Source organism: Physeter macrocephalus, chromosome 15 (assembly GCF_002837175.3).
Source record: "Physeter macrocephalus isolate SW-GA chromosome 15, ASM283717v5, whole genome shotgun sequence".
In the NCBI taxonomy this organism is placed as follows: domain Eukaryota; kingdom Metazoa; phylum Chordata; class Mammalia; order Artiodactyla; family Physeteridae; genus Physeter; species Physeter macrocephalus.
In genome coordinates this window covers 66,205,279-66,228,251 of record NC_041228.1, presented here as the reverse complement: position 1 = coordinate 66,228,251, position 22,973 = coordinate 66,205,279, and the positions used below count along the sequence as shown (strand labels likewise).

Below are 22,973 nucleotides of genomic sequence, written 5' to 3'. Positions count from 1 at the left end.
ACAGAAGTAGCATGGCCTGAAGTCAACAATCATTATAATCAGGTCTTTCTGATCTTTCTCCCTGTCACCCAACAACCCCCTGCCACCTTCTTAAGCAGCTGTGAAGGGAAGTGTTTAACGGCCCAGGGAAAAGGATGATACAGAAGGAGGGGTAGGTGGTGTGGTAGTGACATAGTCAGACAGTAGTTAAGTTGGGTTGAATTGCCAGCGCCAAAGGATAGAAAAACTTCAAGCCACACCCGATATAACGGCAATACGGGCGAGAAAATGTAGTTCATCTTAGGGAGGGAGAGAGAGATTTAATACATCTGGAGGAAAATAATTAGAAGCCCGGATAATCATTTGCAGAGCACTGCCAGGAAGCGTAACGTTGAAAGAGGCCAGGGGTGATTACAAATGAGCCTCAGTCTTAGGAGGCGGCAGGAAAGGCCGAGTAACTTGAAGCTGACAGCGCTGGGTGCTGCCTCATGACGCACGAGGGCCCCGGTCTCTCTTGGAACCAGTGTGATGGGTGAAGCAACAGCTGGAATACTGACTACATTTTTTACACCCCATTAACACAGAGACACCGAAAAGCTGGAGGGAGTTCTAACGCACGCAACGAGGACTATTAAGAGACTTTAAAGAAGAGTCCATAAGGGGAGGATTGAGAGAAAGGGCAATAGCCATGGCAATGGGTAGAAAACAGTCCTAAATAATCTAACGGAAGGGCAGGAATGACTTGTTATGGCTTCCCTGAGAGGAAAAAAAAAAAAAAAACAACAACAGAGAACAAAAACTAAAAGTAGCAGGAAAAAAAAAAAATCTAAAAACTAATTAAGCAGGAAAATGTCAGCCAGTTGGGAGAGAATTTGTTGCCACAAAGTTAATCAGGTTGGGGAAGCAAAGTATGTAACCTCTCAAGCAATGTTTTCAGATGCACAAGTGCAGACCTCTAGAACAGGATTTCCTTGCATTGCAGGAGGGTAAATTATTAAAATCAGGGCACAGATCATTGAAAGGCTAATGATCACAGCCATGGTAATCATAATACTGTCAGTGGCAGCATTTTTAAAGGCCTTGTTATGTGCCAGGTACTGTTTCCAGTGCTTTACATATGTATTAATTCTTTTTAATCCTCACAACGATCTCGTACCACTATTATTGTTATCATCTTCATGTTTTTCCAGAAGGGGAATTGGAGGTAGACAGAGGTTAAGTAACTTGCCTCTGGCCGTATAGCTAACAAACAACAGAGCCAGGATTTGAACCCAGGCAAGCTGGCTCCGGGTTTTATATTGCAAACCACTGTGATCTTTTACAAAAGGAGAGAAAAGAGGAGAAAACCCCTGGGGTTGAGGAGCAGGCCAGAGGAGAGAGCTGGGCTTGAGGTTATTAAGTGAAAGGCTTCTGGAAACGGTCCCGTTCTGAAGTCATGCTGCTGGGGTGTGGCTTTGGTCCGCCGCCTGTGACTCTCAAATCACGTTGCCTTTTGTCGGAAAGGAAAATCATCTTGTGGTTCGGTGTGAACAGGTGGTTAGTCTCTGAAGACGAGAACCCCTCGTTAGAAGAATTTCTGCTGCTTGGAGCCAGCTCAGAGGGAAAGCCGGAGTCATAGCTGAGGGACCCTGGCAGAATCCTCAAGCAGTGGGTGTTTGGCTAATTGCCCACCTGATTCATGTACTCATTTGCAGATTCAACATATAAACATTCATTCAACAAATAAACAAACATTGCTGTGTTTCTCAGACTTGAGTCAGCTCTTCAAAGAAAGTAAATCCAATGGGAAGCGTCAACTTTTCTATCTCTGAAGCTCTCCTCTATGAAAATATTTAGACCAAATCAGCTTTTTAAAAAAAAAAAATCATAGCTCAATTGAAAACACAACATTTAACAAGTCGAGACCAGGTACCATCCCCAGAAGACATGGGGCTCCATGAAGCCCAGTTCAAGAAACAAAAATTCATGCAGCCCCTAGACTACGTGCAAGGATGAGGGGAGGGAGGTCCACAGATGAGGTCAAGGCAGTGTTTGCCCTCAAAACCCTTACAGTTTAAGGGAGATTAGGCTTCTACGTGAACATAACTATACCACAAGGAAGAAAGGGAAAACAGCTTCAGAGCCACAGAAATAAAGTGCTGTGGGATCGGGGCAAAGACTGGAATTGAAATGGCTTCTGTTCTGGGCTGATTCATACAGAGGGTGGCAGAGGGAGTAGCACAGGCAAAGGTGGAGAGGTGGAAACCAGAACAAGTAGAGGCAACACGTTGGCTGGAGAGAGGGGCGATTCACAGAGACGTGCGAGATGGGGTTGGAAAGAGAGGGATATTTTCCAGAGGCAAGGAAGGGCTTGGATGGCAAGGTGTCAAACTCAATGCGATTCTGCAGGCGAGGGGGGCCCATCCAAGATCATGAGAAGGTAATGTGACCCGAGCTGGTCTTCAGGAAGCTGGCGGTGAGAATGGAAAGACCCTGGAGCCTGCATAGGAAAGCCGGTCAGGAGACAGTGGGCCCCCGTGAGGGGTGTCAAGTAATCAGGGAAGAGGGACAGATCCCAGAGCTCCGACCCCACTGTTGTACAGTGGCCTTTCTTGGGTGTGACCATGCCAGAGTTACAAATGTGCAGTCCTTCCAGTGGCCTTTTCAACGAGCAGTGGAGTTTTTGTGGCACATATACCTCTATTTTACTATAATTCTATGAAAATTAGTCGTCTAGGTTGTAACTCCATGTTGCTAGAATTTTTGATTATCAGTAATAAACACATGTGCAAAATACACATGATGCAAACACCGATGACATAAAATGCATGTGACATAAAAACCCTGACCACGTCTCATGTAAACGGAGTTTACTACGGTTCCTTGGCTGGGAAAATGTGTACTGTCCTGATAGGCAAAAACAAAGACAAGTTTTTCAATAGCGTTTTTGTAATTCGCAACTCTCAAACAGTTAGAAAACTTATTTTATCACAAAGACAACTTTCAGTATTCCAAATTTCATACTGGCTACTTCTCTGATTGTTATATCAACTTAACAGAAAGGTACATTTCTGCTTTTATCAGTTGCACTCAGAGTATCATTATCATGATGGCGATTTTACTGAACTATAATCCATGTACTTGGGCACTATTTTTATTTATTCAAAAGGAAAATGTATATGTGTCACCTTGCTAAAGGATCAAAGTATTACATGAATGTTATTCTGGCATCCACTGTTACCAGGTTAACTTTTGTTTCACTGCCTTTTTTTCAAGTCATAATTTCATGTTGATGCATTTAGTTATGCTTAATCGTTTCATATGAGAAAATAATCCTTTTTTCCCATTGCAGCCTTTTTTGGAAAATACCTCAATGAATATAATGGCAGCTACATCCCTCCTGGGTGGCGAGAATGGCTTGGATTAATCAAGAATTCTCGTTTCTATAATTACACTGTTTGTCGAAATGGCATCAAAGAAAAGCATGGATTTGATTATGCGAAGGTAATTTTCAGGCACTTTTACACTGCATCAATTTACTTTGTGCATAATGGAGGAAAGCCATTTTCAGTGTGTTAGCCCATACACTAGATTGGCTTTCTACATTCTCACAGTATTAGAATGAGAAATTTTAAGGTAATTTTAAACTCCAGGCAAGAAAAAGGCTCTCAAGGAGCACTGACTTTGAATAGTGATTTTTTTCCCCCATTAGGATGAAAGGCAATCAGCCTTTGATGAAAGTATTATCAGAAAAATCATAGATGACTCCACTCTGTCTTGGGATAATTTTTGGTTTTTTCCTCCTCTAGAGGACTTATCCACGTAATCATATGTTCATCTCATGCTGTTTTGCTTTTCACTGGGGTGAAAGTATATTCTGTCTGTGGCTTCCAATATAGATGTAAGAATAACAGCAGACAAGTGCAATAATCAAAAGTTGAGTTTGCTTTTACTCCTGTCTGATCACACTTGATATTGACAAGGACACCTGCCCCATGGCAGCTAGAGTCCACAAAAGTCTGTAAGGCTGTCAACCCTAGGATTTCCAAATCAGTTCCTAGAAACTGAAATGGACATGTCCCGTGGTTCTCTAACAAATGGATTCCAGGTTAGACTTTGTAAAAGTCACACAGGTTTTGTGATTGCCAACTTAAAATAAAACTATTTCCAGATCGCAAGAGTGGAGGGGAAAATATCTTTGAATTTAGCCTGATAATTAGCCTAAAATGCCTACTTCCCTCCTAGCCATATCCATCTCTTCCTCATTTATCTAAAAGAAGCCGAGAATCTGCTCTATCTAGCACAGGTCACTATGAAACAGATATTGGTAGAAGTCAGGAAGAGGAGACTTGATCTAACTTTGGCACATTGCTGTCTTTCCACTTGGCCTGATTTGAGCACAGGGGACTCGGGGTGAGGGTGTATGTCTCATTCTTTCATACCCTTCAGAAAACAACGCATGCAAATGAATGCGTATTAGCAATTCACAAACATTGCTAATAGGTTTCCAGACTCATCAAAGTTGAGAGCTGGCAGGGACCTTGGAGGCAGATTTGAGCACTGTCCTACCAAGCGCACTAATTGTCACTGCTTATTTTTTATCTGTGGGGATGCTTGTCATGCTTCTGTTCAAGCTATTAACCTTTCTTTCCCTGTTGTCCTAAGGAGAGCAAAGTAATCAAGATTCCTTCCAAAGACTAAATCAGCGTAACTTGCCCGTCATCACAGCTGATTAAGTGTCAAAAAGAATATGTATCTTTTTTTAGGGAGGAAAGGAATGAAACAGACACTCCCATGGACGAAGGTGTTAGCCTGTGGACTTGTCCTGACAATGACATGTGACACAGATCTGGTCCCTTGGGCACTGCTTCTGCAGCTGTTCTGGTCCTTGAATCTGCATGTGATTAGTCATGCCTAGAGGCCTCTGACCGTGCACATTGCCTAGACGCTTTCTGAATAAACTTTATCCTGGAGTTCCAGGCCAGTGATACACACTTAGAGGAAGCAGGTGTTTTTTAAGTTTTCATTTTTTCTTTTTTATTCCATTTCTTCCCCCTCTTCCCCTTATTGCATTGCATCAGCCCCTTGGACTGCCAGTTTAAGTCATTTTATTAACAAGTCAGGCTCTAATCCCAACAGCTGGGTAATTTTAGTTGTGCAATTAACAGTATAATCTGCAGGAAATCAACTGCTGCCCATACTGAGTGTTTCAAATAAATTAACTGATAAAATGTTGCCACTTTTCCCTGTGCACCCAGATTTTGGCCACGACTTCCATTAGCATTTATTATGCAATTCTCACAGGTGAATTTTTAATTTAAGGAAAAGATCTTTTCTTTTTGTTTGTGCATTTATGCCTGTGTGTGTATGCCTGTGTGTGTCTGTGTGTGTGTGTTCCGCGACTGTGAATTTGTAGTGGGCGTGGATGTTTCCTGCCCTTGAAGTAATTAAATTTTTTTTGTCAAAGAATTACATCAGCGAAGCCTGAGAATGAAATATGTATCCGGTGTTTCATGTGCTGGAGCATTTGTATTGCCAGATCTGATCATTATCTTGGGCAAACGGGACTTGACCCTTTTTTTTCTTGCTGATTCCTAAATTGCACATTATTTTTAAAAAAAGGTTTGTGCACGTTACCACTTTAGCAAACCTGGAAGGTAACTGGCAGCTGATTTTCTCTGTCTCTGGAAGATGTTTTGCTCCTTTGGGAAGTAGTTTCCCTTACTGCTTAAGATCTTACCTCCTCATTCAGTGAGTTGCTTCTGAGGGAACGCAGTATTCAAATGTGATCTGATGAATGTCACCTTTTGTAATTTTTGTTTTGTGTCAAATGTATGTTTCAGGACTACTTCACAGACTTAATCACTAACGAGAGCATTAATTACTTCAAAATGTCTAAGAGAATGTATCCCCATAGGCCCGTTATGATGGTGATCAGCCACGCGGCACCCCACGGCCCCGAGGACTCAGCCCCACAGTTTTCAAAACTGTACCCCAATGCTTCCCAACACATGTGAGTAATAACCTCAGCTCCGGGACCTGCTGAGCGCGGGCCCCTCCTTTGCTCCTCATCTCGCTCCTCCCCTGCACCCCGTTTCCTTCCACGCGGCATCTCCACGAGACAGGAACACCGGCTTCTGCCCCCGAGACCGCGGAACAGGAAGACCCTGAACTCAAGGGCTTGTCGAGGTGCTTTGATTAGGAATCACATCAACATTTGTAAGCGGCTAAACGAAAAGAAAGAGAAGCATATGGGGTGAATGGGGGGCGATTCTGATCAGGGTTGCCTTCAGTTGTCTTAAATAATATTCACAAACGTGATCTAATAATAATAATGATCAAGCAGTGTGTTTCTCATAGCAGCTGGGTGGCAACCCCTGGTCTGGTTATAAAAACCTGGGTGGATTTCCTGGGCATGGACTGTTGCAGCTTTGCCGCAGATGTGCAATTAGCATTGCTACAGAGGCAGCTGGAGTGGGCTTGCCCGAGAGGCCCTCTCAGGTCACGGCTTTCAAATAACCTGATGTTTCTTTTTAAGAGGAGGGGGTGGGGAGGCACAGAGTAGGGGGCTGATGGCATACAAGGACAGGACAGAGAGCAGAGAGCTGTAATATGCCGATCATTCTCACTAGCCAAAGTCGATGGCTTGGGCAGCAAAGGACGTGATTTTGATTTTCGCTCTGTCCTCACACTTTCTTCTTATCCATTGCAATAAGGCACAGTCTTCTCCGCAGAGCAGTTGGCTCTGTGTCTGCTGAAAGTTTGACCACCAGAGAGGTAGAGAACAGGGTACTGATGTGTTTCCTTCATCACTAAACCTCCGGAATACATTCTTCATCTGTTTGTGCTTAAATATCATCCCTTTTCATCCACACTGATTTTCTAGCTATGATCCCGGACAGAAAAAAAAAAAAAAATAGATTAAATGTACTTCCTTACGAAGAGAGGTAAGTAATTACGGAAGGCATTCTAGTTGCTGGTCAAGACATATCCCTGGAAAACTTTTTCTTTTTATCTTATTATAACTAATAAACTGCTGGCTCCTGGTCAGTGGTACTTAGATCCTCTCTATCGTATCAAGTGACTTAGAAAGAAAGAAAGACAAGAACTGACAATACGTATGAAGCCAGGGTGGGTGCCCCACTGAACATGCCCAGGAACTTGGAGGGTGAAAGTGTTTTGATGCATAAAATATTGTCGACAAAGAAGGTTGCCCCAGCATCTGGGGAATACGGTCTGGATGAGCCTTTGTGCTTTGGAATCAACCCTGTGGATGGATATACAAGCCTCTGAAAACCTACCCTACATATAACTATGCAACTAAATTCATGAATGAAGCCCATGAGTGGTGAGTGGTTCTCCATTACCAATCACTTGCACATTTAGTAACCAGCTGGTTCAGTGAGAGAAAAAGGTTTTTGCAGGCTTCTTCCATGCCCTGGGACCCACCTTTCTCTTTTCTTTTGAGTCAGAAATCTCTCCCTTTGTTGCGTTAGCAGAATCTCAGCCTAAGGTGATTTTCCACAACTGTAAACTTCACTGATGTTTTTCTGAGTCTGAGGACAAGGGGTTGACAAAATGTGTTTTATGGCTCCTTAGAAGTCAGCCTGCCTTTGAAGCTTCAGGGCAAGGTCCGGAGCCTACAGGAAAATCAGCCACAGGTCAAGAGGTTCTGACAGCTCAGTGGCATGCACAGACAGCAGTGCAGGACCAGAGGAATCTGCAGAGTTCTCAGGGCCTCAACAATAGCTTTAAAAAAAAAAAAAAAAAACCATCTCTGATAACAGCAATTTAAAATTCTATTAGTTCCACAAATATTTATGGAGCGCCACCTGTGACATTGTACAACATAGCAGGGATATAGGCACAAGGAAGACACAATTGCTAACCCTGGAGACCCAATGAACTAGGACAGAGGTTGGCACAGAGGGGCCAAATCCAGCTTGCCACCAGTTTTTATAAATAAAGTTTTATTGAAACACAGCCATGCTCATACAGTTAGGTATTGTCTATGGCTGCTTTTGCAATACAACAGTGGAGTTGCGCAGTTGCCGCAGATACCGTATGGCCTACAGTACATCAACTATTTACTGTATGATTCTTTACGGATAAGTTTGTCCTGGTCCCCTGCTCTAGGGGTAGTGTCCAAATAGCCTTATCAGCAGCAAGCAAGTGTCCAAATAGCCTTATCAGCAACAGGCCCAGAAGTAAGTACTAGAGCAGGGATCCCAGGGGCTGTGGAAGTTTGGAGGAGGAAGCATGCACATCTTTTAGAGGAACCAGGAAAACTTCAGGGCCCAGGAGGCATTCAAAGTGGGCCGCAAAGGATGGGCAAAATTTCTGCAGCTGATACGCAGAGATTGGGTAGATATTTCAGGAAGAGAATATGGCGCGGAAAAGTGGTCACCATGTAAATGAGGCCATCTAAGATGTGACCTAGGAAAGCAGTAAGGAGTAAAGCTAGAAAGAGAAATTCACAGAATATTGAGAATTTGTGTAATTTGTGTGTAACCATAAGCAGAGTCACTGGAGGCCATTTAGTAAAGGTCGAATGACATCATATGTGACTTGATCATTTTCCCATGCAAAGTTTCCATTATTCCTTTTTAATTCAAATGAACCACCTGTGTGCCTTAGTAGTGATTCTATAAAGTGAAATCTGCACATGGCAGAGTGAAAAGTCCTCAGGCCTTGGAGCCAAACAAGCGTGGGTTCCTATCTCAGCTATCCTCCCTGAGCCTGTGGGCCGTTTCTTTAAGCTCTCAGAACCTGCATTGTCTCATCTGTAAAATGGGGGTAATAACTAGCACCTTAGCGTGGTGTCATGAATGACAGTTCAAAGAGGCCCCACCTTGGGCCTGGGACACAGAAGCCACTTCATAGATGCTAATTCTCATTGATCATTTCTGTTAAGACAAACCATAAAAAACTGTTCTTTCCGGATTGGATCTTTCTTGACCTACAAAAAGTGCTGCTTCGTTTGGTTCAACTTAACGTTCTGGGAAAGCAGCTAGAGAAAGGACGAGTTGATACTTGTCCGTCGTGACTTGACAAGTCTGTTGACTAGCTAAGACCCGCACTGATGAGGCTCTCACACCTGGCTATTCTAAAAACACAGACAGGAGAAACACCAGCCCGGGCTGTGTTATCTTTGCCAGGTGCAAAATGTGCTATAGGCAAGTGCCAGTTTGGAGAACACTCTTAGCCATAGAAAATGAAAATCCAACACAGTGGGTTGAGTGATTCAGCTTCTGTTTGCTGCTGAGCTTGGGGCTTTGTGCACCTAGAATGGGGAGATCCGCTGTGTCTCCTGCAGACCTTAGAAGCCTTGAATTCGGGGCATCTTTGTTGTAAAAGTCTCTCCGGCTGCCGCTGGAGGAAAGGGCTGGAGAGAGTCCGTGTGTGTCTCTTGTCACTGTGAGTGACTGCCCAGGTTCACAGTTCAGTCCGCACACAAAAGGAGTGAGACAAATTGAAGACAAGCTTTCCATTGTGGCGCCCGGAGCTCCTGAATGGCTGGTTTCCTTAGCGAGAACAAGGGCAAGGCATTCAGGCAAAGGGACGCAAGAAGTTAAGCGCTTTGCAGAGATATTCGGCAGGCCCTAGGAAAACAGGACGAGAAGCTGCAGGCTCTCCCCTTTCGGCGGGGGCTGCAAGCCATGTGAACGCTTTCCTTGAGGTCACCTTCCTTGGTGGTCAAGCATTATCCAGATGCCTTTCATCCGCCTTGGGTTAGAGCTATCTGACCCCCTCAGCCTGCAGCGAATGTATCAGGTTTCCATGGTGTTCGCCGTTCCAACAAAGGAAGGAAGCCAGTCCAATATTGAGGCTAGAGGTTATGCCAGCCAGCTAAGAATGAGAACAGATTACAGACGGACGGAAGACACTGTTTGATCAGACAGTGGCTCAGCCACTCCTGGCCTCTGAGAGATCTGAGGGAGCCTCCGTCATGATAATACCTATAATCACCGTTACCATAGAGCCCTTCACTATGGCTGCGACCCTACTGCACTTCCCAGTAAATTCTCTCCCCCATATCCTCACAGTAATGCTATAGCCTCATCCTCATTTGGCATCGCTTTTCTCTCCTGGCCTCAGTGATGTGATAATATGCACCTGTGGACAAAAGCCTTTATGAGAAGGGAGATTCCATTTATCTTCCCGATGATTCTACGAGGAGCTCAGACTCCGTGAATACTTTCCTACCAACTATGCATCTATGAACTTAAACATTTTTTTTTCCAATTCAACAGTTCTTTCTTTCCGTCCCTGGAAGTGTGTATGACTGTACACACACACGCACACACACATGCACACAGAGGTTCATGTGAAATCTAAAATTTCAGTAGAACAATCCACATCCACTAAGTTGCAGGAATTGTTCTGACAGTGGAGTTTGGGATGGACAAGGCTTGTCAAAGGGAAAACTACGTCTGTGTAAGCCTCAGAACAGTTTTCGAAACACCTTTGTTATCTAAAGTTGGAAGGAAATGTCTTGCCTTAAAAAGAATTTGCACGTTCTCCCTCATTTCTTCCACAAATACATAAAAGGATATGCTTTCGAAGATGAGAGAGTTTTAAATCCTCCATAAACATTTGTGATTGGGGTAGAATTCATTGCTCCCTTTCCTATATTCCCACTCTCTTCTTCTCTCTATGTTGACCACATATCCCATCGCACTGGCTGTTTACCCAGATCCCCGAAGTGCAATCGCACAAGTCCAGGGGGCCGTATTCACACTCAGTATCACGTGAATGGTGCCCTGCTGCTAGGCAAGGTCGCTCTTTCCCAAAGGCGGGACCCAGCGGTCCATCTCTACCTCTCGTTGTCCGGTGAGCACAGCTCCTCTTGCTCTAGTTGTACAATACATTTTTGTTTAGCAAATGAGTAAACATATTAACCCCACCAACTAGCTTTGCCCAGGTCACATAAGTAGATAGGGACAAAACTGGAGCCCAGACTCGACTCTCTTGGACCCTAGATCTTTCCACTACACCGGGCTTGTTCAGTACCCACCACAGTCACAATTAGTAGGAGAAGAGTTCCCTATGTGTGTCTTTGCACAATTAGAATTGGAGTTCGCAGCATCATTGGAAGACTCTTTAAATTAGTTTTAGGATATGCCTTTTTATTTTAAAGTTTTATGATATATCTATAATCAAGATCATTTGGTATTATCCTGCATGTGTTCGAATATTACCCACCTAAAGACATTTGAACTCAAATGGGGAAATCTCCAAGAAGTCAATTAAATAAGTTTAATTTTAGTGAAAGCTGAGATGGTGTGGCCTGGGAGATTAAGTCTGGAATTTCCAATTTAATGCTTTGAGTGTGTGCGTCTTAAATTTGTACAACTAACTTATTCTGGGAATTGAGACCTATTTTCAGTGAGTGATGATCCTGCTACCAATAAGGATATTAAGAGTTAGGATTTTTGTTGTCGTATGAGACTAAATAGCAAATGAAGAAAATACATGTTCAAATACAAAACGCTCGAAATATGTTTATTTTCTCTGGGGTGACAGCACAGACCATCAGTGGTACAAATGAACTGCTAAGTTCTTTGCACTTTCCCGCAAATGGGTCTAATATTTGACATATGCATTACTTGAAACTATTTCTGTGCTAGTAAGAATTATTCTCCCTAAACAACTACCCATCAAACAGAAAGAGGACATGATTGATTTTCAGAATTCTTATCCCTGTTATGTCAATAAGCAATACTAGCAAGAAAACCAAAGCCCGGGGAGAATTGGCATTGATGGCAAAGGTTGAACGTACAAGGCCAGTAGTCTGAGCGATCGGCGAGCTCGTAATAACTCCAGACAAACAATGACTAGAGAAAAGCAATGTGCGGGGAAGCCCTGCTGGGCAAAGCTCACGTTTTTGAGTATTGGAATAATCTGTTGAGGGTTACAGGTGCCTTCCTGAAAGTTAGGAGGTCTGGAGAGCACAGTTCTGGGCCAAACATGTATCTGAACAAACAACAGACCAGGCACATGTGACTGTAACTCCGACAGATTTTCGTTTTTTGAGGTTTTTTTTAAAAGAAAGCAACAGAAACTCAAAAACAACAAGTTGGTCCTTTGTCCTCTCCATTTTCAAGCAAACAGCCAGTGTTATCTACCTTTTTGAGGATGCCTCCAGTGTGCCCTGGAGGGTCAGACTTGATTCTGTATTTGCAACAAACATAGACACACAGCAGCTGGTGGGAGGCGTCTGAATGGGAAACAGAAGCAGCTAATATTTTATTTTATTTATTTTTTATTTATTTATTTTTGGCTGCACTGGGTCTTCGTTGCTGCCCATGGGCTTTCTCTAGTTCCGGCAAGCGGGGGCTACTCTTCGTTGCGGTGCGCGGGCTTCTCGTTGCGGTGGCTTCTCTTGTTGTGGAGCACGGGCTCTAGGCGTGTGGGCTTCAGTAGTTGTAGTACACAGGCTCAGTAGTTGTAGCTCGCGGGCACTAGAGCACAGGCTCAGTAGTTGTGGCGCACGGGCCCAGTCGCTCCGTGGCATGTGGGATCTTCCCGGGCCAGGGCTCGAACCTGTGTCCCCTGCATTGGCAGGCGGATTCTTAACCACTGCGCCACCAGGGAAGCCCGCAGCTAATATTTTAAACGAGGATGAAGGCTAATGATTTCAGGACTTACTTTTTATAGAAAGAAATGTATGGATCAGTTCTTTTAATGATGGGGATTTTGAGGTGCTTGCTGGGGACGGCAGTTCAGTGTGACATCATGGAGGGAGTAGGTGTCCCAGCATGTTCTTTCAGGGCCATCTCCATACGCTTTACTATCTCATTTGTAAACTGGGAGTAAGATGCCCTGCCTTCTCCGGGCTGCCACAGCAAGCAGGTGAGCTGTGATGTGATAAGCTCTCTCCCAGCTACCTGTAAGTGTGGGTGTGATGTGGTCGGTCACAGCATTTGTCCTCTGGAGTCACTGACACCTCTTTGAAGTCTCACAAGAACTCTTTGAAATCCTTGCTCCCGTTATAGAGATGAGGAAACAGAGGCCTAGAGAAAAAAGTTGCTCTAGATCACACACTAGTAAGTAACAGGACTGGGATGAGAATTCAGTTCTGATTCCAAAACATTCTGGAACAATTGGATATGTGGTTTTCCACTGTTCCCTAAAACAGTTACTTGCTTCTCTGTGGCTCGTGTGCCAGCCAACAGCTCCAGGCTCTGTCTGAATAATTGTAAGTCAATTCTTAGGGCAGCAAGCCTTCATTATCCCTGGGGGACAGAAGGCTGCATCTTCCAGGAATTTGGCAAACCCCAGCAGGAGGCAACCACAGGTCTTTGGCAAAAGATCACTTTTCAGCAACACTGTCAGTTCCAGCGACCCCCAACCTTCCACCTGCAGGTCCTTGAACAGCTGCTGTTCTGTGGGAAGCAGTGGCAGCCTGTCTTCCTTTAAAAGGCAAATGCTTATTCCCCCCTCCCCCACTTCTGAGATCCCACCTGGGATCTCATCCCCAGAGCAGGCGGGGGTCATCTCCCACATCCAGAAATTAAGAAAAACGGGGAATGGCGGAAGGACAGCTTTGACAGCGGACCTGAACTCTCCCTTTTAATATAAGCCAGATTGAACATATGTCATTCTGTAAATCCAGGAGTCCAATTTGAGGCTTGTAATTTGCTGCAACCTTCCCTGTTCCTCAAAGCGAGGTGGATGGAACCCTGCCAAGCACTTGAAGGTAAACGGTGGAGGACATGATTGGCCCACTGTGAGCCTGCCTTTCGGCTCCCTATTGTAATTTTTATTTGTGTTGAGTTTTTGTGGTTTAAAAAAAGTCGACTAGATTTATTTTTAAATTAAGGCAAACTAACATCAAAGGCAGTAAGAGGAGCTGGTTAGGTATTATGAAGAAAACCCCATGTAATCTTTTATAGCCGTATTGTTTTTCAGGGCACGTATCAGTAAGTGGTGAGGGACCTTTCGTGACCAGCTTGCTCTATTTCTCTGACCTCACACTACCCCCATGGGTGAAAATCTCTTTCTCCCGGGATTTAGAAGCCCCCTCTCTCCACCTCCTCTTCTGTCTCTTAATCTAATCCTGTTTGTAAGGCGACACGCTGCATGAAGAATAAGAAACATGGGCTTAAGTCCCTTCCTACTGCCCAGGCCCCTGAGATCCAAGAGTCAGATTTGGCCCATGGTGCAATTTTAGATATGAAGAACGCTTTCAGGCCAAAAATGGGACCATTCGGTTCATGAGGTGTCTACTTGGTAAGGAGACGAAAGTTAATGTTGAAAGTTTCTCTTACAAAGAACGGCAAGTGATATCTGAAAGTTTGTTTTTTAATGCCATGAGATTTTTTTCAACCCATATCCTTATATAGAATACATTTTTTTATTGGCTCATGTAGGAAACTCAGGTACGTCTTCTGTTCTGGGCACTTTAAAGTGATAGATAGATAGATAGATAGATAGATAGATGGATGGATAGATAGATAAATATAGAGGGGATAGAGATAGATGACAGATAGATAATAGATAGATAGATAGATAAATAGATAGATAGATAGATAGACAGACAGATCTGTTGTTCCTCAAAACAACTTTTTATTAGAGATGCTCTTATCCCCATTTACAGGTGAGCAAATCGAGCTGCAAGTGCTTTTCCCACCCTACAAATCTGTCTCTTTAAAGGGGAGTTAACTTACACTTCTGAGTGTAACTTGTACGCTTTTAGGGACAGTGTCTCCTGTGCTCAGTGTTATATTGGCATTTGAGCTGTGGCATTTCTGCTGGTTCACCCGCATCCTTACAGATCATCAGGGTAACTTTTTGCACCAGGAAGACCAATGGTACCAAAACAGCATTTTCAAATATTAAAAGAGAGGTGCTGCAAATCCACTGGCAGAAGAAAATGTATAGTCACAGGTGGCATTTATAGAGCCTTGTGTTCATGGAAACGCCCCTGTGTACAGTCATGCATCTCAGAAACTCCAAGTTCCCCCATGCAAAATTCCCTCCATGGCGGAACCACTGGAACACGGTCGAGGGTCCTGGACTCACCAGGCTCACAGCGACTGATTGTTTCTCTAGTTTTATAATAAATGATGCCACAGGGTCACCTTCAGTCGTCATTATCCACCATCTTTCACTGATAGGATCCTCCCCAGAACAGAGTCTGGTAATCAGATTTCTCGATCAACATAGACTGTTGCTTATTCTGTGAGACTGGCTCTTTGCACAGTTGTGGTTCATATGAAGAGCAATCTCAGATGCAGGAAACCCCCCCCATTCTACTTTATTTTCATTTTGTTAAAGCAAATGGGCTTTGGAACCAAGTCCTGGTTCTATTACCCGATAATTTTATTAACCTGAGAAAGTTATTTATCTTTGCTAAGCCTTCGTTTTCTCAGCTGTAAAGTAGGAATGATAAACCTATATCCCAGAAGAGCTGAGCTAATTAAATGAGTCGATGTGAATAAAACACTTAGCATGATACCTGACACGTGGTAAATACTCGCTAAGTTTTTAATATTAAACGACGCTTATATGCTTATCAGCTAAGGAAAAGGTTCAAGTACATTATAGTCTGGCGGAGAGGTCAAATGAAAAACGAACATTTCTCACTGTGAGAATTGTTCTAGCATAGATATGTTCTTTGGGAGTGTGAGGTAGCAGCATCTAATGGTCTAGGGAGTCGGGGAACACTTCAAAGAGAAGGTGACGTGCTTTGTGCGGCCCCAAAGGAAAGTACGGACACCTCTTGGATCTCTGCAATAGATTAAATATAGGCTTGAACCACCTATATTGTTGTTCTGTTGTCCGAGAACAACAGAACCCACTTCCCTATAGTTAACAAAAAATTATGCCCTGCACCTATATTGATTTGTCTATAATGAATAGCTAGCTCTATTGGTAAGCATGTATATTGCCATAGACTTGGTTATAATTCCAGCAAATCCAATTAAATTAATGGTATCTATATACAAGGTTAGGAATGAGAAGAATTCATAGAGACTAGATATGTAAGTAATCCATAAAATACCCTGGTAAATTCAAGAGAAGAAAATGTATTGAAATTTTGATTCCTCATCATTGCACGTAACATATTAGTGATTATATTTCATAGCCTAATTAGCAATAAAATTTTTCAAGTTAATATCACCATGAGGACATTCCCTTCTACATTACTGAGTTTTATCTGTAGATTTGTAACATGACCACAATCATGCTGACGTGTTTTTACACATTTTAGTCAAAGGACCCAAAGGAACTTGCACTAATTAGATTTTTTAGCTGCCAGTCTTGGTCTTATAAGTTTGAATCCATATACCTTCAGAGGACTTGTGCTGTTTGGGGTGGTGCAGACTTCAGATCTCTATATAAACACAGACAGATGTATGGGAGAAAAAAATACTTTAGCAGTGTCTAAATTATCTTTCCTAAATTGTTATTTCACAGCCTTTAACTTGAGATATGTCTCTAAATGGCTAGAAAGCGTATATAGTAAGACTCCTTTCTGGATATTTGCAGAACTCCTAGTTATAACTATGCACCAAATATGGACAAACACTGGATAATGCAGTACACGGGACCCATGCTGCCCATCCACATGGAATTTACAAACGTTCTACATCGCAAACGGCTTCAGACTTTGATGTCAGTGGATGATTCTGTGGAAAGGGTAAGCACACGAACTTGCCCCAGTGACAGGTTCTGGTCCAGCTCCCCTTATGTAGACCCATTCTTGCCAATCCTGTTTTTGTAGTTGTTGTTGTTTTTCATTTTAAGAGAGAGAGTGTGGTGTGTGTATTCAGTTAATTTATCATTGCTCCCTTATCTCGTCCCCTTTCTATTACCTCTCCATGCTTGGTTCTTGTGGAGCCAGTAGCAAAGAGGAGATACAAATCAAGACATCATAAATCAAGGGCTATAGCCACAAATACCTTCAGGAATTAAGCAAATAATGTAAATAGCTAAATCAGATCCAGTATGAGGCAATAGGGAATGGTGGGGCTTGTGGTGAACTTGAAACTAGGTGCCCCCATCTAAAGCAAGGAGCAACTACTCAACTTCAACTAATTTTTGTCGTGTAAGAATGCGGATCCAGTGTCAAGTCCTCTGACTTCTAAAAGAAGCCAGAAATACAAAAATTTTATTTGAAATTTCCTGAATTTTAAAACAGAAGCCAAACAAGACATGCCTGAAGGCTGGATCTAGCTGGATCAGGCTCAGAAGTAGCCTGTTTTTAACCCTTGATAGCTAGATATGAGTGATGATACTCAAATTTGCTTTTAAATGGATTTTTCAAAGTAAAACCTTAAAGTTTGGTGGTGGAGGTTGTTTTGTGGGTTTTTTTTTTTCCAAATAGGCAAACAAAACCTTTAAATAGAACGGACCAGACTCACAAAAGTTACATAGTATACAAAATCAACTGTGTTATTGGACTTTTTCCCTGCAGGATTGCAGGCAACTGGAAAATGTGGGTAATGTACATGTTTGTTGGCCTTATTAAAGCAACTCTTCTAAAAATAATGGAAAAAAGGTTTGGGTGAAATCATGGCAGCACTGTTGTTGTCTTATGCCATCACAATTGCTTCTGACTGGTGTCTGTGCTGTGTTTCAGCTGTATAATATGCTTGTGGAAACGGGGGAGCTGGAGAACACTTACATCATCTACACTGCTGACCACGGTTACCATATCGGGCAGTTTGGACTGGTCAAGGGGAAATCCATGCCATATGACTTTGATATCCGTGTGCCTTTCTTTATTCGTGGTCCAAGTGTAGAACCAGGATCGATGTACGTATTTCTCTGTTTCCAACATTCAGCTGTCATAGCTCGTGTACGTCTGAGATAATTCAATTACCAATCTCAGGCTCTGGTTTCCGTTCATCCAAACAAAAAGGGTGCATGTAGGTTGGTAATTTAGAAGACAAAAACCTCCTCCTTGCTCCACCCCTCCCCCACTTCTGCCACATGTTAAATTAACTAAAGTATACTCTTTCAAGAGAAAGGAAATATAACTGTATCAGTGATTAATTCTCTCAAATTTACCAGAATGCATGAGGCTGTGCACACAGACACAGAATGTGATCTTTAGGAACATCATCCTTACCTTCTTTGAATCTTTTTTAAAAAATAACCAGTCCTGGGCTTCCCTGGTGGCGCAGTGGTTGAGAGTCCGCCTGCCGATGCAGGGGACACGGGTTCGTGCCCCGCTCCGGGAGGATCCCACATGCCGCGGAGCGGCTGGGCCCGTGAGCCATGGCCGCTGAGCCTGCGCGTCCAGAGCCTGTGCTCCGCAACGGGAGAGGCCACAACGGTGAGAGGCCCGCGTACAGAAAAAAAAATAAATAAATAAATTCTGCCAAAAATAAGCAGTCCTTCCTCTTGTTTTTTATTTTTTAATTATTACTAAAGAATTTTTTAAAGAAAATTAAATTTAAAGAACTTTAAATAAAGTTTAAATAAATTTTAAGAAAAGAAACCTGAAGGACTGAAATTCCATTTCTGTCACCTTAAGCAATTCTCTGCATCACTTTGTATCTAGATATTCCCATCGTAAAATGGGTTTCATATGCCCTAGCGATCAGAATGTTTGGTGTAACTGTTAGTAGATCTATAGCAGGTGCTGCCCGTTAAAAAGCATCTGTGAAAAACTTCTGATATTATTACGGAAGCAATAGGCAATATTCAAATGGAGGCAACTCAACCACTTAAATAAATGTGTTTTTAATCATTAAAAAAATGTTTTGTGTAAAATGAGATCGTGTACATGAAACAATGATGGAAAGAGTGAAAGAAAAGAGTGCAAGTAGAATTCAAAAGCTGGAATGATCCTTAAAGACCATCCAGCCTGGACCCCTGATTTCACAATGAAGACACTCCACAGACAGGGTACGTGCCTCTCTCAGAGTCCCCGATCGTGGAGGGGGCAGCCTTGGGGCCCAGATCCCAGATATCCTGAGTCTCACCTATGAGTCTCATCCGCTGCCTCATTCCACTGCATCCTGGGGAGGAGGGGATGGCAGTAAGAAGGACTTCTTTGGAGAATGTTATCATGTCTCTCTCCAGATCATTGGAAACCCCTGGGGAAGTGTCAGATCTAGAGTGAGAAGGCTTTATGTTTGCAAGACTAGGTAGCATGGATTGAATTCAAGTATAAAAACCTTGTGTCCTTTTTCAGAAGGTTGATTTCGAAGCCCTAGTTCAACAGAGGAGTGGTGGACTATCGGGTTTCAGAAGAAAATACACAGCTTACAAAAACCAAATATCAGGCCACAGTTTGTCTGGCAGTGTGGCCAGAGTTCAGGGGTGCAGGCATCTCTCCAGCCCTGTGACAGCCAGTTCATCTTTCTCTCGGCCCTGGTTGCTGACCGCTCAGGCACCTCCCAGATGCAGCCACCATCCCTTGGGGACCAGATGAGAGACTGAGAAGCAGTGAAGGCCAGGGAGCCCTGGGATGGAGAAAACAGCCCTGGTGGCACCCTCCACTGGTGCTGGGTCTGGGGCGTGACCATCTGTCCCTTTGCAGAGTACCACAGATTGTTCTAAACATTGACCTGGCCCCTACCATCCTGGACATTGCTGGGCTCGACGCACCTCCTGACATAGACGGCAAGTCTGTCCTCAAACTCCTGGACCAGGAAAAGCCAGGTAACAGGTGCGTCAGTTTTCTTCCCCTGAGCCAGCCCCGAGCACATTGGCTCCCAGAGCTGGGCAGCAGCTGGCAGAAGTAGAGGCAAAATACCCTTTGCACCTGAGGATCACCCAGAGCTGAGACTTTCTTGGCTGTTTGTGAATAGCGTATTAATGGAGATGCAGTCCTGGTGTCCTGGTCTGCGGGAAGTGGGAGGTGTTGCTTTAAATAAACTGTTAGCGCAGATCCGTTTGGAAAAATGTCCAAATGCCAACAGTAAATATTATTATTTTGCTTTCAGGTTTCGAACAAACAAGAAGGCCAAAATTTGGCGTGATACATTCCTCGTGGAAAGAGGGTAATTATTGGTTCCTGGGGTGCTTCTGGGCACCGGTCCTAGTGGGCAGCTCTCCCTGCTGGGAATGTTTTTCCCCTTATTTTGGTTTACTAGGCATGCAGATTTCGTAAACTTAGTCATAAGACTGAACGTTTGCGACTCATCCTTCCCTGGCCAGCAGAGTAATGATTGTTGCATCAGAATTGCAAAGATGGACCACAGCCCTTACATGGCTGTGGACTGACAGTTGCATTTTCCACCTCGCTTCCTAATTGGACCAGTCAATTGACTTTCTCAACCTTCTTTCCCAGCTTCTGCCTGACACCCTTTTCCTTCTTTTCCTTATGCGCCTGTACTAGTTTTGACTAGACAGATATATGAGATCGTAACTGTTCCTGAGTCACTTCTGGGTTTGCCCTTTTGATTTATAACGCCCAGCGTCTTTGTTTTCCTCCATACTTACACTGAGCGGGAGAAAAGCATTTCTATCGTTGCTTTTTAACAAAAAAAGAACTTTGAGCCTGGAAAGCTAAACGTTTCTGCCCAGAGTTTTGAAATGAATGATTTTGGCGGAAATGACTCTTCCTCCCCTGACCTCTCGTCCTCATAGTTCCCAGCTTGTAATTTTTTGCAAAGGACTCGTGAAATGTGGGGTTCCTGTGGTTTTACCCTTGATACCAATTTCTTGCTGTCTGGAGAATGTGGAGTCATGTGACAGGGAAGGAAAAAGAACAGGCAGGTCTCGGCGAAGGTCATTTCAGATCCCTTCTCACATAAGAATCTTTTCCCTCTCTGTCAAAGGAAATTTCTACGTAAGAAGGAAGAATCCAACAAGAATATCCAACAGTCAAATCACTTGCCCAAATATGAGAGGGTCAAAGAACTGTGCCAACAGGCCAGGTACCAGACAGCCTGTGAACAACCTGGGCAGGTGAGTGACACAGCTTTTCTGCACCATGACTCACATGCTTCTCTAATGCTAACGTAAAATATTTTCAACATGTCAAATAATGTACATTTACGTGTAAAGAACTTCTCCATGGCAGTCATGGAGTGCTCACTGTGACGTCTTTCCCGTGACTGAGCAGTGTCTAACTGGTCCAAGCTGGGCCTCCTCATCACTGCTTGGGCTTCCTCCAATCAAAAAACATGGTGCTCTCAGAGAGCGACTTCCAAATATCCACCCAATTAGCCACCATCCGTTCAAGATATCAGACATATGAAATGGATAGTCCAGTTAGAAAGATCAGAGACTGGTTCCATCTGAGGAGAAAGCTCCATCCCTGGGGCCCCTCCTAACTGGTCATCAGGAAGGGTCGAGAGGCAGCTTAATCAAGATCTTGGGTAGATGGCTATGTATAAAATAGATAACTAGTGAGAGCCTACTGTATAGCACAGGGAACTCTACTCAGTGCTCTGTGGTGACCTAAATGGGAAGGAAATCCAAAAAAGAGGGGATATATGTATACGTATAGCTGATTGACTTTGCTGCACAGCAGAATCTAACACAACATTGCAAAGCAGCTATACTCCAGTAAAAATTAATTTAAAAAAAGAGATCTTGGGTAGATGCTGAGCCTCTGGACAGTGAATCACCCCAAGAGATTGGGTCTCCCCACGCTAAGATCAGATGTCATCTAACCCAGAGAGGCGGACAGAGTCTGTGACCAAGGTTGAAGAATGAAAAGGGAAACCATATTCTGTTTGATTATTGTTTCTACCTGTGCTCACAAAATTTCTGACATCAAATATTTCATTAGAATGAATTCTCTTCATTAATAGAAATATTTCCAGGAAGTTCAGGGCTACCTAGAACACCAACTATTACCAATAAGAACTAAAGAATTACCGTGTGATGAATTAACACAGATCTGTTTTTAAGGAAAGTGAGAACATAGGAACACAAGTTATTTTAAGCACTCTTGATGGAAATCTATGCTAGCTGGGAGAAATACACTATGTCATGATGAGAGGGACTGAATTTCTGCCTAAGTCATTGCAATTTAGAACAAAATTGGAGGAAAGAGAAAAATAACATTTATCGAGCATTTGTCTTATGGAAGACACTGCACCCCGAGTTTTATACACATTAGCTCAATTTAATCTTCACATCCGTTGAATGAAGAAGGCCTATTAGCTATCCTCATTTTACAATCTGGGGATCCATAAGTTTCCTGATTCTAAAACTCCGGCCACTTGCTGCTTTCCAAGGTAAATTTCATTAGCAAGGTGAAGAGAAGTTCAATTCTTCTTTGAGTCTTTTTTTTTTTTTAATTTATCTGACCTCTAAATAACCACACAACTAGCCAACACCAGTCCAAGGTATCAGACACATGAAATAAATAGCCCCGTTATTATTAAAATGGCCTCACTCATTATACTCTATTTATACGGCATCTAGCGTATTGAATAGATGTTCATAGTGAACTACTTGACCCTCATATGCTCTGAATTTTCTCCTGCCTTTTCATACACAGGAATCCCTTTGAAGTGGAAAAAGGTGAGGAGGGAGGGCTCTTGAAGGAAGGGGTAAAACCAGGCCTTCATGGCACTCTGGTAAGTCAGTTTTCAAGTGCTTAGCGGAGAAGCTTAGACCTATTCATTATATTTCAATTTGAAGTCTTCAAATCCTTCTTATGGAAGCTCTAAAGTATTATTATGATTAAAATCTCAGAATTGTTTTGTAGCTCTAAAATGATTTTTATGAGCCAGCCTCAATAGACTAATTTTGCTTCTATTCAGGAGTTGGAAATGTTCAGTGTTAAATATATCTCATGCCCATTGGTGATCTTGTTACTATTTCAGCCCTTTAAGTGGCGAGACTTACAACCCTTTGAGAATAAGATACATGGCCTACCTTTCAGTATACAGTTTTGCAAACCTATCCATATGGCTTGCGCTGAAATTTTAATATATATCCTCAAGGGCAAATGCAGTATAAACTAGATTATTGGCACAAGCTCTTCACTCATGTGCTGAATGCCAACTATGTTAAAAACTTCACTTTGCTTTTTTTTTTTTTTTTTTTTTTTTTTTTTTTTTTTTTTTTTTTGCGTTACGCGGGCCTCTCAC

At 43.0% G+C, this 22,973-nt stretch overlaps 1 protein-coding gene across 7 annotated transcripts in view; it reads left to right on the top strand.

Annotated features, from left to right (window-relative positions):
- Positions 1-22,973, top strand: part of LOC102978220 (extracellular sulfatase Sulf-1) — a 161,794-nt gene that overhangs the window by 107,858 nt on the left and 30,963 nt on the right. For 5 of the 7 annotated variants that reach the window (XM_055091091.1, XM_055091089.1, XM_055091088.1 and 2 more), the window contains 7 exons: positions 3,311-3,462; positions 5,802-5,971; positions 16,456-16,606; positions 17,549-17,724; positions 19,460-19,588; positions 19,866-19,922; positions 20,703-20,832. In XM_055091091.1, the coding sequence (XP_054947066.1) occupies positions 3,311-3,462; positions 5,802-5,971; positions 16,456-16,606; positions 17,549-17,724; positions 19,460-19,588; positions 19,866-19,922; positions 20,703-20,832 (965 nt within the window). The remainder of the gene's footprint in view (positions 1-3,310; positions 3,463-5,801; positions 5,972-16,455; positions 16,607-17,548; positions 17,725-19,459; positions 19,589-19,865; positions 19,923-20,702; positions 20,833-22,973) is intronic. The other 2 variants (XM_055091092.1, XM_028500388.2) reach the window with 1 other exon arrangement.